The sequence below is a fragment of the Staurois parvus genome, unplaced genomic scaffold (genome assembly GCF_062004578.1).
Source record: "Staurois parvus isolate SC_StPar_1 unplaced genomic scaffold, SC_StPar_1.0 ptg000541l, whole genome shotgun sequence".
NCBI lineage: Eukaryota > Metazoa > Chordata > Amphibia > Anura > Ranidae > Staurois > Staurois parvus.
Genome location: NW_028318337.1, coordinates 996,285 through 1,013,951, shown reverse-complemented (window position 1 = coordinate 1,013,951; position 17,667 = coordinate 996,285). Strand labels below are relative to the sequence as shown.

General features: G+C 41.2%; 1 protein-coding gene across 1 annotated transcript in view; it reads right to left on the bottom strand.

Moving 5' to 3' along the window:
- Window positions 1-17,667, bottom strand: part of LOC149451389 (phospholipid-transporting ATPase IC-like) — a 162,168-nt gene that overhangs the window by 23,305 nt on the left and 121,196 nt on the right. Inside the window, exons 22-23 of the mRNA XM_089690727.1 lie at window positions 15,465-15,732; window positions 2,172-2,395 (exon numbers count right to left, since the gene is read on the bottom strand). Coding sequence (XP_089546853.1) covers window positions 2,172-2,395; window positions 15,465-15,732 — 492 coding nt within the window. The remainder of the gene's footprint in view (window positions 1-2,171; window positions 2,396-15,464; window positions 15,733-17,667) is intronic.

Sequence of the window (17,667 nt, the reverse complement as noted above, 5' to 3'; positions counted from 1 at the left end):
CATAACACCATAAATACCAACCTTAAAGAAAAACCTGTCATGTGATAATTATGAAGCCTACCATTGTCTGTGTGCTAACAAGCTTTAGACTTGGATGGGATTTACTCTACTGCAGGACCAATGTCCCTATCAATTCTATAGGATGTTAGTGAGCAGGTGTGGGCAGCCCAACACAAGATTTTTACTGGCTAGAATGAAGACAATACAGGAGGCTGCTGCTATAAAGGAGAAGGTAAATAAGCACCTCTGGGTGGGGGAATTATTTAATACTGAACCTATTCTTTAAACCAAACCAAGGAAGAAATATGGTGACTGTCATTACTGACTTCATTTTAATGTTTAGCCATCAGATTAGTAGGTAAGTAAGCACCTACAGGAGTGTGGGTGGTTAAATTAAATAGTAAATACCCCTGTGCTGCTTTAAACTGGAGATTGTGCTATTCAAATTAATGGAATATAAAATGCCAATGAACTGGGTGTGTTTCTCTTTAAATGTCTTTTGCTGCTGCTAGCATCCAAATGTGTTCCCACATTAAATGAAATGCAATACTGTGATAGGGGATGCTTTGTTGCTATAGGTAGTAGTTGATATAAGTGATATATGAAATGTGTATGAAATCCTTATTATTCAAATAACTAAATTGTCATGCATAGACAAACAAACATATATAAACTTCTAGTGCATTACAACATGTCCAGACATAGACTTATTGATTGTAGTAATTCATAAAGTCCACATTGATTCCACCAATTCTCTATGCCTCCTTCTCCTTCAGAGCACTAGGGGCTCACCATTCCTTTCTTACTTGGAACCAATGAAAGGTGCCTTTAAGACTCTTATGGACTCATACTGTTGCAGTCACCTTACTCGTATGTGGGGAGAGAAATGCGCCTCTTATGGTGTAGTATGTTAAAACATTCCAATATTTATTAAAATATATTACACTTTTACAATATTAAAATCTCTTCTCTTACAGAGCTCACAATAAGTGCTTCCGTATGATGTCACTTCCAATCTGCATCTGCCTCTGCTCTTGCCCTACATGTTACGTCATAGTCACGTGACGATAGCAGTGAGCAAACTACATGTCCTTAAATACTCTATAGATGTAATTGGATTGGTGGCCATTTTTTTGTATCCTTCGCATTCAGTATTAGTGGCGGCCATTTACTCTATGATTTTTTGGAACTAGAAGCCATATAATTGGAGTCCACAAAGGGAAACTGGGCTAATAGATGTGTGCTCATGCTGCGCTCGCATAATAATAATAATACAATCCATATAAAACATTGTTCTATAAAAATATGTACACATATCCACAATGAATATATTTAACTATAAATAAAACCCATACTAATCATCTAATACAGAGGCTATCTAATGTAGGTGCTAAATAGTCTGTAGTTTTTACCAGCAATAATCAATATTCATCATTAGTGGTGACCATTTTGTCTATGATTTTTTGGAACTGGGAGCCATCGGCAGCCATATAATTGAAGTCCACAGAGGGAATCTAGGTCTAGAATCATTAAGTCTATATTTACACGTTTAATGCACTAGACGTTATATATGTTTTTCTATGCATGACAATTTAGTTATTTGCATAATAAGGATTTCATATACATTTCAGATATCATATATCAACTGTTACCTATAGCAGCGCAACATCACCTATCACAGTGTGGGTGGTTAAGCTTAGTTACATTTGTCCTTTACATTAAAATTGAACTGCTATCCCTAACCTAAACTACCCCTAAAGAGGAATGCCCATGCAGGAAAACATGACAGTGTCAGCACTTTTAACTATGGGGGAGCATGTGACTTGCTTCTCTGTGACTGCTCAGGCTTAGCAGTCAATTGCCCATGCACAGTCACATGACTGAGAGAATGACAGGTTGCTAACACTGTTGATTTCAGTGCCAAAATGTCATGAATCAAATCAGAGCAAACATTTTATATGCCAACAGCTTAATTCAGATGCTTCGGAGTATACTTCATGTGACTTCCTGGCAATAAGTTTTTAGATCTCCATTTTTTAACGTTTTTAGAGAATAAGGTAATATCATCTATATATACATGTTTAGAACAAAGTCTGTTGTGAGTTTTTTCATTTCTAACGGATTGCTTTCTATATTACCCTTACAAGTATTTTGGCTAGTTTGGTACTTACTTGAGCAGAGAAGCCATTAAAAAATGCATACCAGATATTCTGGAAAAGACATGCAAATGTCTTGTAGTGGTAATACTGCAAGAACTTTGAGAAGCGGATATAGGATAAACGTCCATGGAAAAATACCAGCTTTTGGAGGTAAGAAAACTGGGCCACTGCAAAGTCACTAGCAAGGACAGCTTGAAGACCTTCCTTCCCAACCACACCAACACCAATGTGAGCAGCTGCAAAACAAGCATAGTTAAAAATTACTGCGGTCAAATCAGCATTCATTTTTTACTTCATTGGCAAGAAGATTTGAAGGAGCACGGTGAAAAATTTTTCTTGAACAAACTGATTTCTAACATTGTATGTGATTTTCATTTGGCAAAGTCCACTGACTCCAAAATCGAACTTTAAAAGCAAACAAATTTTGAAGAACTTTCGAATGACATCTGTCAAGTCATTGAATGTACTGAGAAGTTTCAAAAACCATGACCGTGACAGAATGACAAAATATAGTAACCCAAAGTAATCAGATTGTACTTTACCATCAAGTAAGACTTGTGAAAATAATAAAAGATTAGATCTGAATTGTTCCTTTGGGTAATTGCAGTTTACATAGCCATAGTAAAAAGACACATGCAAATTCAGCCTCTGAACTTTGTTAACCTATATCAAAACCGATATAGAAACATTATGACAGGCAGACAAATTATAGAAAGAACTTTTAGTCCTAGCCAACTGTCAAGCGTTTTTGATAAAACATATCTGTCCATTGCCATGTTCTTTTATGGAAGATTAATATAGATATAGCACCCTTCTAGTTAAGCTGCTAGCTAGGTTAGGTAAACTTAGCTTTTTAGCTCTCCCATAATCAGTGGAGCTGCTTGTGATTACTCTGGCCTGCTCTGAGTTTCACAGGCTATGGGTTTGGCTGCTTCCCCCTGCCTTCTGGATGGCTCCGGAAAGTAGTGGGCTGGGAGAGTCAAATATACAGTATGAATATTTATGTGGTCCCATCCAATTCTTGCAGAATGGTGCCCAGTAGGTGCCAGAGAGAGTGCATAAATAGTCTGGGGCCTGGAGCAGAGGAGTTCTTGTCCAGGAGGAGAAGGACCCAGACAGAAGTTCAACTGTGCTTCTCCATTTGCTCAATGAGGTCCCAGCTGTACTAGCTGTACTCTGCAGAACTTAGCTGGAGCTGACTTTTTTTTGGAGGATCTGGTCTAAAGAGTTTACTGAAATAATCACAAAAATAGAACGAAAAAAGGGGCCACCTATATTGACACGAATATTAGTGTCATAATCATATCTCCAACTCACTTAACTTGTAAGTGTGGATCCATAAACCCAAGAAATACATATTGAACAATATGGTAGTGTGACCAGAGCACCCCTACCGAAGAAAAGGAGGTTACTAAAGGATCCAAGCAGAGTAATATGGGTTCAAAAATTACAAACAATATTTTATTTGATCACATAGATCATAAGGAGGTTAAACATAAGCACGGTGAACATATCAAACAAATAAAATCATTTTAAAAGCACTTGGCGTCCTCATTTCTGGGTCATATTGGCAAATAGGGTACCATATAGGGCAATGTGAAATAGTGGTATGGTTCTGATCCTAGGTTTCCATAAATTTCCAACTTGTATTAGAGTAAACCGTGTATTCAACAGGTATGTTCTTGGTATAAGCCAGGGTATGTAGAATAACCTCCTGGTATATGGAAACTGGAACATAAAGATGAGATAAATAAATATATGTGATAATCAAGGAGCTAAATCGCACCTAAGCCATACTAAGCCACCCTATACAGTAGTCAATGGACACTTTTATTACCTTCTCAGTAGTTAGACTGTCATACCAGCTTCTTAAGTGTGGAGACTTCCTGGGTAACCACCCCAAGTGAAACAAAGTCCACAGTACCAAATGATTCTGAGGATATATATAAAAATTATTGTATAGATCACGAGCATCAAGTAAAAACCCTGAAAACAAACGCAAAATATGGGTATATTACCATCAATTATGATCAAGAGGACTCCTGTCGACTTGAAATAGGATCAGGTCCTTGATGCTTGTTCAAAGATGCATATGGGGGTGGGAAGCCAGGTGGTCATCAAGGAATATAATTTGTCCAGCAGTCAGTGTACACCGTGCAAATGTTTAAACACAATCAAAACCTCCAAGAGGTGGCAGAACAGGTTATAAGAACCTTTAAACAAATATATCACAAAAATAGAACGCAAAAAGGGGCCACCTATATTGACACGAATATTAGTGTCATAATCATATCTCCAACTCACTTAACTTGTAAGTGTGGATCCATAAACCCAAGAAATACATATTGAACAATATGGTAGTGTGACCAGAGCACCCCTACCGAAGAAAAGGAGGTTACTAAAGGATCCAAGCAGAGTAATATGGGTTCAAAAATTACAAACAATATTTTATTTGATCACATAGATCATAAGGAGGTTAAACATAAGCACGGTGAACATATCAAACAAATAAAATCATTTTAAAAGCACTTGGCGTCCTCATTTCTGGGTCATATTGGCAAATAGGGTACCATATAGGGCAATGTGAAATAGTGGTATGGTTCTGATCCTAGGTTTCTCCACACTTAAGAAGCTGGTATGACAGTCTAACTACTGAGAAGGTAATAAAAGTGTCCATTGACTACTGTATAGGGTGGCTTAGTATGGCTTAGGTGCGATTTAGCTCCTTGATTATCACATATATTTATTTATCTCATCTTTATGTTCCAGTTTCCATATACCAGGAGGTTATTCTACATACCCTGGCTTATACCAAGAACATACCTGTTGAATACACGGTTTACTCTAATACAAGTTGGAAATTTATGGAAACCTAGGATCAGAAGAACCATACCACTATTTCACATTGCCCTATATGGTACCCTATTTGCCAATATGACCCAGAAATGAGGACGCCAAGTGCTTTTAAAATGATTTTATTTGTTTGATATGTTCACCGTGCTTATGTTTAACCTCCTTATGATCTATGTGATCAAATAAAATATTGTTTGTAATTTTTGAACCCATATTACTCTGCTTGGATCCTTTAGTAACCTCCTTTTCTTTGGTAGGGGTGCTCTGGTCACACTACCATATTGTTCAATTTACTGAAATAATGTCTGGCTGATATTGGAGGGAGGCATCCAACTATCCAGAGACATCTGTCAGTACTGTAGCAATATGTTATATGCTGTGTATGGCCTCTAGGGGTCTCACTACTTAGATACTGGTACAACTGTGTTATTTGGTCTCTTTGGTTGTAGTTCTAAACACAGACACATGTTTAATGGCGGCTATGAGCACCTAATAAAATGTCTGCTACTAACTACAGTGTGTGAGCATCTGAGCAGGATCGACTAACAGAACATGGTGGCAGCTGGGCACTGGACCTCTGAATAGCAAGTCTTCTGTCTACAAATACAGATTGTGTGACACTAGAACTGTACAGAGAATCAGCAACTGTAAGTACAGAGTCCCTATCAGACTGCACTATGGAGAGTGGCCTGAAACCCCCTCAGAGACTGGATGTCACTTCTTCCAATCTCTCACAGACATGGAGACACTGGAAGGAAGAGTTTGCTCTGTATGTGGACCTGACAGTGGCACCCAGAGATGAGCAGAGGGAAGTAAAGCTGTTTATTACTTGATTGGGGAAAAAGGCAGAGAACTAGCCGAGGCCCTGCTCACAGACAGCATGGCACTGACAGACATACTGCAAGCATTTGATAAGCACTGTGACCCCAAAAAGAATGAGACAGTGGAGAGATACAAGTTCTTCTCAAGGAATCAGGAGATTGGGGACAGTGTGGACAGATATGTGACAGAGCTGAGGAGACTGGCTGCAACCTGTCGATTTGGGGACATCAGGGACTCCCTTATCCGAGACAGGATAGTGTGTGGCATCAGACACTCTCACCTCAGAGAAAGATTACGGAGGGAGGAAGAGCTGGCTTTGGAGAAATGTATACAAATATGCAGGGCTGCTGAGCTGACTAAAGACAGGCTGAAGATGATGGAGGGCACCAGTGATGCCTCAGTACATGCAGTATCTGTGAAAGGCAGAGCAAGGTCCAGGCTCCCTGTGAGCTCAGTCCAGTGTAAATACTGTGGCAAAAGACATGAAAGAGACAAAGAGAAATGTCCAGCATATGGGGAGTCCTGCAGGACTTGTGGCAAGATGAACCACTTTTCAGCTATGTGCAGATTCAAAACCAGCAAACAGTACAGACAAGTCCACACAGTGACCCAGGACACAGACGAGGACAGCACAGAGGGCATCACATGGCTGCAGCTGCAGTCTGCAACAGAGAACGTCAATGTAGTCAAACATCCAGTAGCCAATGATGCAAAGCAGCTCTTTGCCATATTTATGGTGAATGAACAGCCCATAAGATTTCAGCTGGATTGTGGAGCAAGCTGCAATGTCATTCCATTTACTCTGCTTAACAAACAGGTTCCCATTGAGCTCACTGATAAGGTACTGGTCATGTACAACAAAAGTGTTCTGAAACCCATGGGAACATGCAAGCTAAAATTAAGAAATCCACGTAACAGAAAGAGCTACAGAGTGGAGTTTACTGTGTTGCAGGAGGACGATCACATTCCTTTGCTAGGAGTTAAAGCAGTTCAGGCTATGGACTTAATAAAGGTGCAGTCCCATAACATCATGGCTCTGGAAGTTTCTGAGAATACTCAAAATCCTAAACAAAAGGCAGAATACATTTTGGATTTTCACCACATAAAAACAGAGTATGCTGATTTATTTGAAGGTGATGGGTGCCTGGAAGGTAAATACAAACTAGATATTGATCATACAATACAGCCTACCAGACTGCCTACAAGAAGAGTACCTGTAGCCTTAATGCAACCGCTTAAAGAGGAACTGCAGGATTTGCACAGCAGAGGTATGATAGCACCAGTACAGGAAAGCACAGACTGGATAAGAAGTTTGGTGGCAGTGAAAAAACCATCAGGCAAGTTAAGAATATGCATTGATCCTAAGCCACTGAATAAGGCCCTTAAAAGAAATCACTATCCAATGCCAACAATAGAAGATATTCTACCAGATCTATCAAAGGCTAAAATATTTTCGGTATGTGATGTGAAAAATGGGTTCTGGCACGTGGACGCTATAAGTGGCTGAGAATGCCAATGGGATTAAGCCCGGCTCCAGAAGTGTGCCAACAAAAATTCACAAAAAACCTCCTGCGCTTACATGGAATCCTACCCTTAGAACAAAGCTGCTGGCACTAAACTTATACTCAAAATAAGTAGATAAACAATTAAAATAAACAGTGCAGCGCTAAATGCAAAATAAATATATATAATCAATAAATACGTGTTGCAATTATTCAAACACAATATACCCCTACAGGTATAAAACCAATGTGATCAATAAGTAATTAATAGTGTCATACGTGTATATCCTTATAGGGAATATTTCGTGCAAAAAGTGACACATAAAATCATAAATAATAAAGTGACAAAACACATAACAGTGCTCAAAACAAAGATGAACCAATCTTCAGTTGCAAGAAAAGTCCAAACAATCGATAATAATGATACTAATGATGACGCAATGCTTAGTGCAGGACTTCACTCTTCATGCAAAGTAATGTGCAGTGTGCGTGATTCACACGTGACAATCCTTTAATGGCTAAAATGCCCCCTCACCTCCTTACTTAGACCCCAAAGGGCCCAACAAAAATTGATGCAAGCTTTGGAAGGACTGTCTGGAGTAAAAATAATAGCAGACGATATACTAATAGTTGGGGAAGGTGATGATCTAGAATCCGCAACACAGGATCACGATAAAAAGATGATACAATTCTTAGACAGATGTAGAAAAAAACAAATCAAACTGAACCTGGCAAACTTCAAACTAAAAATGACAGAAGTACCATATATTGGACATCTTCTTACCTCAAATGGTGTTAAAGTCGATCCAGAGAAGGTGAGGGCAATACAGGACATGCCGACACCTACAGATATACGTGGAGTACAACGATTCCTGGGCATGGTGAATTATCTTTCCAAATTTTGCAAGCATTTATCAGACATGTGTGAGCCACTGAGACAGCTAACTCACAAAGACGTACTCTGGGAATGGACAGAAAGCCATGAAACTGCTTTTCAGTCAGTGAAAAATGCTATTGCAGACGCAGCAACGCTAAAATATTTTGATCCAGATCAAGCAGTGGTAGTACAATGTGATGCCTCAGAAACCGGCCTTGGAGCCACACTAATGCAGGATAAACAGCCAATCACATATGCAAGCAGAGCGTTAACTCTAACAGAGCAAGGATATGCTCAAATCAAGAAGGAACTAATAGCGGTAGTATTTGGGTTAGAGAAATTTCCCCAGTACACCTACGGTCGACAAGTGGTGGTGCATTCAGATCACAAGCCTTTAGAAAGTATTACAAAGAAGCCACTACTGAATGCCCCAAAAAGACTGCAGCGTATGCTGTTAAGGCTTCAGAAATATGATTTTAACATTTGTTACTGTCCAGGGAAGGATTTACTGATTGCAGATGCCCTAAGCAGAGCTTACTTACCCATCACAAATGAAGAAGAAAAAGACATTGAAAGCATCAATATGTGTGAATATCTGTCTGTCTCAAAAGACAGGCTGAAACAAATACAGACCTGCACAGCGGAAGATAAAACTCTACAGATCCTAAAGACTGTCATCTTGAAGGGATGGCCAAAACACAAGCAGCATGCTCCAATGGAGGTTTCTCCATTTTTTCACATAAGAGATGAACTCTCTGTGCAGCATGGAATCATCTTTAAAGGAGAAAGGGCTGTCATACCAAAATCCCTTAGAAGAGACATTATAGAAAGATTGCACTCGACTCACTTAGGTGTAGAAGGATGTCTACGTCGTGCACGAGAATATGTTTATTGGCCTGGAATGAATGACCACATAAAAAACTTTATAGCACAGTGTGAAATATGTGCATCGTGCAATGATAAGCAACCGAAAGAGACATTGCAACCACATACAATTCCAAACAGACCACGGTCAAAAGTAGGAACAGATCTGTTCACGTGGAACGACAAGGAATATCTGGTAACTGTGGACTATTTTTCCAACTTCTGGGAGATAGACTACTTACAGGACACAAGGGCCAAAACAGTAATTAAAAAACTCAAGGCCCATTTTGCCAGATATGGCATTCCGGACAACGCTGCTCAATTTACATCGGAAGAATTCAAAAAATTCAGGGAGAGGTGGGAATTTGAGCACCAGACATCATCTCCTGGATATCCACAGAGTAATGGTAAAGCGGAGTCAGCAGTAAAAACAGCCAAAAGACTCATGCAAAAGGCAAAACAGGCAGGTACAGAGATTTACCTGTCTATACTGGACCACAGAAACACACCCACACAAAACCTAGACACGAGTCCAGCACAGCGGCTTATGAGTAGACGTACAAGGACTCTCCTACCAACTGCAGGTCAACTACTAAAGCCAAAGCTTGTGGGCAATGTTAAAGCCAAACTAACGAAGAATCAAGATAGGCAAGCTTTCTATTATAATAAATCTGCAAAAGATCTGCCTGTTCTCCAGAGCAATGATAATGTACGGATTCAGCCAATAGGCAAATATGACAAACACTGGAAAAAAGCGAAGGGTGTACAGAAATTGGGACCACGGTCCTATGAAATTATAACAGAGGAAGGAAGAAGATGGAGGAGAAATCGGAGACATCTGAGAAAAACACAAGAAGGAGATGATACAGGGCCCTGGGAACAGTATATGGACACTCAAAGCGATGAGACTATGAATACCAGCAACAAAGAAACAGGGACTGCTGAGGAGCATAGGGAGGTCTCTAGGCAGAGAGAGACAGTCCCAGAAAATAGACTGCCAGAATCAGAAGAACACCAAGATTTCTGTGAAGAAACCTCATATGTTACGCGAGCTGGCAGAACAATCAGAAAGCCGGCTCACCTCAAGGATTATATCTAACTTATAGCTATGTTCTACTTCACCATTTTGTGTTTGTTATATTTCATTGTTCTTTTATTTAAAAGAGAAAGGATGTAGCAATATGTTATATGCTGTGTATGGCCTCTAGGGGTCTCACTACTTAGATACTGGTACAGCTGTGTTATTTGGTCTCTTTGGTTGTAGTTCTAAACACAGACACATGTTTAATGGCGGCTATGAGCACCTAATAAAATGTCTGCTACCAACTACAGTGTGTGAGCATCTGAGCAGGATCGACTAACAGAACAAGTACAAACAACTGTGTGAGATCACAGTGAGTATGTGCTGCTGCTATCCTTCTTGTGCTGGAGTCAGCTTGTACTTAAAGTAGACATTGCTCATGGTGTCCCTGCGTATCTCAGCCCATCAATTATTACTACAAGGACTGTACTAAGAATCTTTAGGAGGGAGATACGTATCCTCAAGTTACTACTTAACATTACTGGAGTATCCCACAGTTACCCTTCACCCATCCAAGTTCTAGTTTTCAATAAAGCATAAAAAAAGGGTACCCCTAGAATAATCATTGAGCCAGGAAATTGTCAGAGACTGTGTGCTTTGCTGCTAGTGCACTTAATGTGGAAGGAACCTGTGACAGACCCAAGCAGGACAGGGGCTTTTGGAGAGGACTAGGGGCTAGCCTTCTATGGGATCACTATTCTTCAGCCACAGACACACTTGGGTAGCATACCATTGCAGCGCCCGATACCCATCGTCCAGCACCATTTCCGCCTGGACCAGCCTCTCCAGCTCCACCTGCTATTCCTCTCAAGGATCCTCTCCTAGGAATGGTAGTCACAATGCAAGCTGATCACAAAATTACTGCGGTGCGGTTGGAAGTAATTCTCCCCAGAGAACCTTAACCTCCCTGAGGGCCTCGTTCCATAGTTCTCTTTGAAACACATCCTTCCAGTCTACCTCGCCTTCTGTTGAGACAGAGTCATCAAACTGGGCCAGAGCGTCCTGCAGTCTCCACTGAAATTCAGCTTCCATTTCCTGTCCTTCATCCATAATGCATGGGTAGAAGGCTAGCCCCTAGTCCCCTGCAAAAACCCTTGTCCTGGTTGGGTCTGTCACAGAACCTTGGGATCAAATCAGCAGGCCCTTGCTGGACTGAGTGCTACACAAAGAACGGTTTTCATACAGTATGGAGGTTTGAATCTATGTGCTGCTCCTTCTTCCTGTTACAGCTAAAAGGTGAACTTGAACTTTTCAGTTTTGAACTAGGGGAGTCCCTTATTTTGCTACTGTAATGGATATATTAAGAAATTCTTCATGGCTGTATTGGCATTGAACTGTTGCTCTGCCTTGTATTGTGCATTGCACATCGTTTGTTTGCTATTAGAATAAGGCTATAAGTGTGCTTGTCAATTTAATTAACATAGTGGTTTGTAAGTAATGCAAATGTACTTACTGTTATTAACAGGCACCTACAACACTATAGAAAACCTTTAGGGTTAATAAACACCAGATGTGCTCGTGCCACTGCATATACAGTACATTGAAAAGGCAATGTATTTCAATAGCAACAGTTAACACCAGTGCATTGTGTTGATATGCACTGGCCTGTGCTGTATAAATGGAGAACATGTCCTACTTTTATTCAGCGCAACAACAGTAAATGCATGTAAGTGCACCACAATGACCATAAATGCAATTGTCAAAACAGTTGTAGCACTACCCCCTTAGGAGTTGCTGATGAATTGGGTCCGCCTATAGTACAGCACAGCCAGGCATCACGCATCTTCACAAAATCTTGCATCCGGAGTCAGAAATCAGTCCTTGAGGTTTGCTTTTTGTTGTGTATTGAGGGGATTTGAACTGGGATAAGGTTAGGGGTGTGCAGGATGCCCAAGGGTACTGATAAACTGAGGACAACTTCCTGAAACTATTTACAAGCCTTCTCTGCAGCACAGTCTCTATTGAAGAGCTAGCTAGCATCTCCTTAGTGTACCACCCCAGACCCTAGATTAATTTATTCTTGTCACCCAGCAATCTGGAGGTAGCCCTGAACAGGGGATCTGGTTCCTGTCACTTTAAGAGATGAACAGTCATTGGCAGGCAGCTAATCTGGTTTCCCACCAGAGTGTTCCTTCACCTATCCACCCAGGGGATGCAAGTGTACTCACTCAGATCCTCCCCTGTACCACTTGTGGGTTGGTGGTAGCTACCAGGCCTATCAGCTGGGCTACTCCTTCGTTGCCACACAGGTGGTCCTCTCTCAGGAGGTCGGTGAGCTCTGAGCTATCCTCCTCTCCAGCTCAAAGCCCGTAAGTAGACCTCATTCCACTGGGCCTCCTCGCAGCCTCCTTCCTTCAGCCTCACATCTTCCACCCAAACTCTCCCTCTAACTCTCCTTCTTCCACCTGACTCCTCTCTCACTGCACAGGCTCACTCATATTTAAGGGCTATTCTGACCCCTTGCCAAGCCTCCTGTTGGGGATTTCCTTGAATATGCAGATCAGCCACTCCTTACATCCGCCCCCTGCTTCTAGAACTTTCTCCAAAGTTCTAGGCAGAAGGAAGTCTCAGAGGGTTGAGTCTGCAGCGTCTTCCAGCTCCTGACCCTCTGGCTATTACACCTGAGCTGCTTTTCAGCTCCTGTTTAACCATTAGGATCTAGCTCCCCCTAGCTGACTACACAGTCAATGAAAGTTTCCTATACAGATACAGTTGGTTTAAAAAAAAAAAAGAAAAAGCAGTTGGTTTATAAAAAAAAGAAAAAGTATATCAGCACATTTAACCGCCTCCTGTCCGCACTATAGCAGAAGTACTGCTACAGGGTGGCACGGGTGCACAAAATCAAGTATATATACGTGATTTTGCAGTTCCGGGTAGGGGGCGCGCAAGCCTTACCTGCGCCGCCATTCAGGGCCTGGGCCGGGTCCTGGCCAGTGATTGCCGAGCATCTCCGATGAGGGGGAGAACTGTTTGTAAACAATACAGTTCTCTCCCCTCTCAGCTCCTGCACACTGCTTTGCATGGCTCTGCATAGCACAGCCATACAAAGCAGTGTACTTACAGTGAAGCACTAACACAGCACACTATGTTCAACGGCACATAGCACGCAGTTAATCCTTTGATCACCCCACATTTTAACCCCTTCCTGCCCAGTGCCATTAGTACAGTGTCAATGCTTTTCATTAGCACTGATCACTGTACTGGTGTCACTGGGGATGTCAATGACACCAAGTCAGTTCCCCTCAGTGTCAGAATGCCTGCTGCAATCCCGCTATAAGTTGTAGATCGCCGCCATAACTAGTAAAAATTAAAAAAAGAAATCCCAGTATAAATATATACAGCCATTTGTAAATGCTATAACTTTCACATAAACCAATTAATTTACACGTATTGGGATTTTTTTTAGCAAAAAAAATCCCATTATCCGTATCACCAGTGAGACCTACACTCCAGCACACACAGCTCACTCCCAACTATCCATGCCACCAGTGAAATCTACAGTCCAGCACACACAACTCAGTCCCCATTATCAATGCCACGAGTGAGATCTACACTCCAGCACACACGGCTGTCTTCCAATTATCCATGCCACCAGAGAGATCTACACTGCAGCACACACTGCTGTCTTCCCATTATCCATGTCACCAGTGAGATCTATACTCCAGCACACACAGCTCACTCCCCATTATCCATGTCACCAGTGAGATCTATACTCCAGCACACACAGCTCACTCCCTATTATCCATGCCACCAGTGAGATCTATACTCCAGCACACACAGCTCACTCCCCATTATCCATGTCACTAGTGAGATCTATACTCTGGCACACACAGCTCACTTCCCATTATCCATGCCACCAGTGAGATCTACACTCCTGCACACACAGCTCACTTTCCATTATCCATGCCACCAGTGAGATCTACACTCCAGCACACACAGCTCACTCCCCATCATCCATGCCACCAGTGAGATCTACACTCCGGCACACACTGCTCACTCCCCATTATCCATGCCACCAGTGAGATCTACACTCCAGCACACACTGCTCATTACCCATTATCCATGCCACCAGTGAGATCTACACTCCAGCACACACAGCTCACTCCCCATTATCCCTGCCACCAGTGAGATCTACACTCCAGCACACAGAGCTCACTCCCCATTATCCCTGCAACCAGTGAGATCTACACTCCTGCACACACAGCTCACTCCCCATTATCCCTGCCACCAGTGACATCTACACTCCAGCACACACTGCTGTCTTCCCATTTTCCATGGCACCAGTGTGATCAGCACTCTAGCAAACTATATATGCAGCATCTGATACATGCCCTTCACACAATTTGTCTATTAGTCCTGTGTAATTTCCTGAACAGTGGCAAGATTTATTAGGCAGTCATGTTATTAGGCAATCAGGCCATCTTTACATGTTTTGACACTGAAGATACAGAAGAGATTCTCAAGATGACATATTCAGTGTGCTGCAGCTCACTCAGTGGGGTTTATTTACTAAAGCTGGTTCACTCAATCTTGTGAACTTCTGCATAGAAACCAATCAGCTTACAGGTTTTATTGAAAGCTTAATTGAACAAGCTACATAGGTTACATAGTTATTAACCACTTCCAGTCCGGATACTTTTAACCCCTTCCTGTCCAGGCCAATTTTCAGCTTTCAGTGCTATCACACTTTGAATGACAATTGCGCAGTCATGCAACACTGTACCCATATTAATTTTTTAGCATTTTTTTGAGACAGATAAAGCTTTATTTTGGTGGTATTTATTCACCACTGGGAGTTTTATTTTTTTTGCTATGTAAATTAAAAAGTCAAATTTTTTTATATTTTTTATTTATAATTTTTTTTTTTTTTACATACGGTCACCCTAGCAGTACAGTGTCACCATGGTGACACTGTACTGCTTGTGGGTGGTGATGAAGATTTTTTTTTTCTTTTACATGGATTGCTTTTACATCCTGCGATGTCACAAGTGACATCAAGCTTACTACTCTGCTTGTGATCATTGATTGGCCAATCAGTGATCACATGATTGGGACCTCGTACAGAGGTCCCGTCCGATGATCGGTGTTCCACTGTGTCCGGAGGACACAGCACGCACCGGGTCGTGATGCTGCGCACTCCCAGGGAGCGCACACAAGCAGGGTGCGGGGAGGCTGTTTATAAACGGCCACCTGACCCTGCACTGCCACCGTCCGGCTGTTTATATACAACGGCCGGACGGGAGGTGGTTAAAAGGGTTTCACCACACACACATGTACATACATGCACTTGTTCATTTGTCTCTTACTCTTTAGCATGTTGACATCATTTCCCCCATCTCCAATGGCAAGAGTTGTGACCTTCTTGTTTGTTTTCACCAGCTGCACAATGCTGGCTTTTTGTTTCGGTGTCATTCTACAGCAAATAACTGACTGGTACTGACATGCCATCTCAACCAGTTTTCTTGCTCTTTGGCTGATTTTATTATCCGTTTGCTCCTTTCTTAGAGACAAAATCAGTTTCTTCCATATGGACGTTTCTTCAGTCTGGTTTTCATACGAGGTCATAAAATTATTCTGGAAGACATTTCCAGGACATAATAGGCTGTAATATATTTAACACTATTATTATTATTATTATTATTATTATTATTGTATCTCAGTCTGAAAATATAATACCATAGCTGTTACAAATTCTTTATTGATACCCACATGCAGAAGAAAACAATAATGCCTGTTTTGTAGATTTACAAAGTCTATTCCTAAAAAGTATATTTCAGAAGAACATAGCATTGCATAACATGCATATTGCAACATGCTTGGTCTTTATGTGAGCACATGATGACAGTAATAATACACCTGGGCACCAAAACGCATACTAAGGGGATTGTGCTGAAAATTCAGGGGTATCGTCTGTCTTTGTAACCAGAGTGATTCTAGTCAGAAGCTTTAGACATGATTTCAAAATAATGTTTAGAATAATAAACTTGCGGCTTCACATCCGGGTGCCCACTGCGCATGCGCCAGAAGTGCTGTGCTTTGTGAATGGCCCTGTAGTCTTTTGGGATCTGTCAAATGTCCCAGAAGACTACGGGGAGGGAGGGGGAGAGGACAACTTCCACTTCTGATCACTTAGCACAGCTGAAGTGGGAGCGGGTACCTGTCAAATTCAGATACCCGCTCCCCAAAGGAACCAATCCCCTTTTGGGTGGAACTCTGCTTTAAGGCTACATTCACACGGTTTTGTAGCTTGAAGCTTAAAGCTCCAAAAATGCTCAATCTTAAAAAGTCAATTGTTCTCTATGGTGCCTGTTCCTGCGATCAGGTATGAACAGGTACTATAGAGCACCATTGATATTTTAAGTTTGAGCTTTTTTGGAGCTTTGAGCTTCAAGCTACAAAATGCTCAAATGTAAATGCAGCCTTATACCAGCAACAGGAACACTGCACAATGAGATGGAAAATAATATTTTTCCTTTATTAAAATAGCCGGGAGGAACAATTTGTATTCTGACGTGTTTCGTATTAGGCACAGCGCTTTCTCAAAGAATGACTACATGTATAGCATTATATAGAAACATTAATGTGTTATTAAACCCACAACAGTAAAATTAGCCTTTATATGCAGTAAAGCATGCTTGATATACTCACTGTGGAACCTAAGGGGTTAATCCTCTGCATTGTGTAAAAAGGCTGTTTGATCCTGACTTCTCTGATCCTCCCCTTCTTCCAGTGTCCCAATCTTATCACCTGATAAGACATATCCTGTGGAGATACTCTGCACATGCTCACTTTTGTGTGTATTGCTAGATAGGTTTTTTTTTCTCTTGGGAGAGTGCATGTGATCAGCACAGGGCCAATCAGCACTGTCCAGACAGAGGTAAGGGGTTCTGCATCCTCCTGGAGCAGAAAGAAAACTCCTCCTACAAGCTTTAACCAGTTCTCTGCTGAACACTGATAGAAGTCACAAAACTGCTCTAACTGCTGATGAGAAAAGGTATTTAGGAGTTTATATTTACTAAATTAATTTCATTTTCATGTTCTGTGTACTGTGGGAGACCATGTATAGTGAATGCAGGGTCCTGAGATTAGTAACACTTTAATTAATGCCACATGATCATTAACCCATACCTCCCAGCTGTCCCTGATTTAGAGGGGATGTCCCTCATTTGGAACTAAATCCCTCTGTTCCTCCTTCCTCTTCAGATGTCTCTCTTTTTGGACTAAGGTACACTATATACCTCAAACCAAATGTATTATTCAATTGACCAAAGTATTTTACAGCAATTAAACTTACATCTATCCAAATTATTACATTTGTTATTTTAAAAACCTAGTATAAAAGAAAAGAGTGGTGACAAAAAAAAAAAGTTTGTTATAACCATAATTTTTTTGCACTTTTTTTCTTTATGGTCTGTTTAACCTTTGCCTACATGCTTTGTGCTATAACATGTCCCTCTTTCCCAACTTTTTCAATTTCATTGTGCAATACAAAAATATACATATGAAACA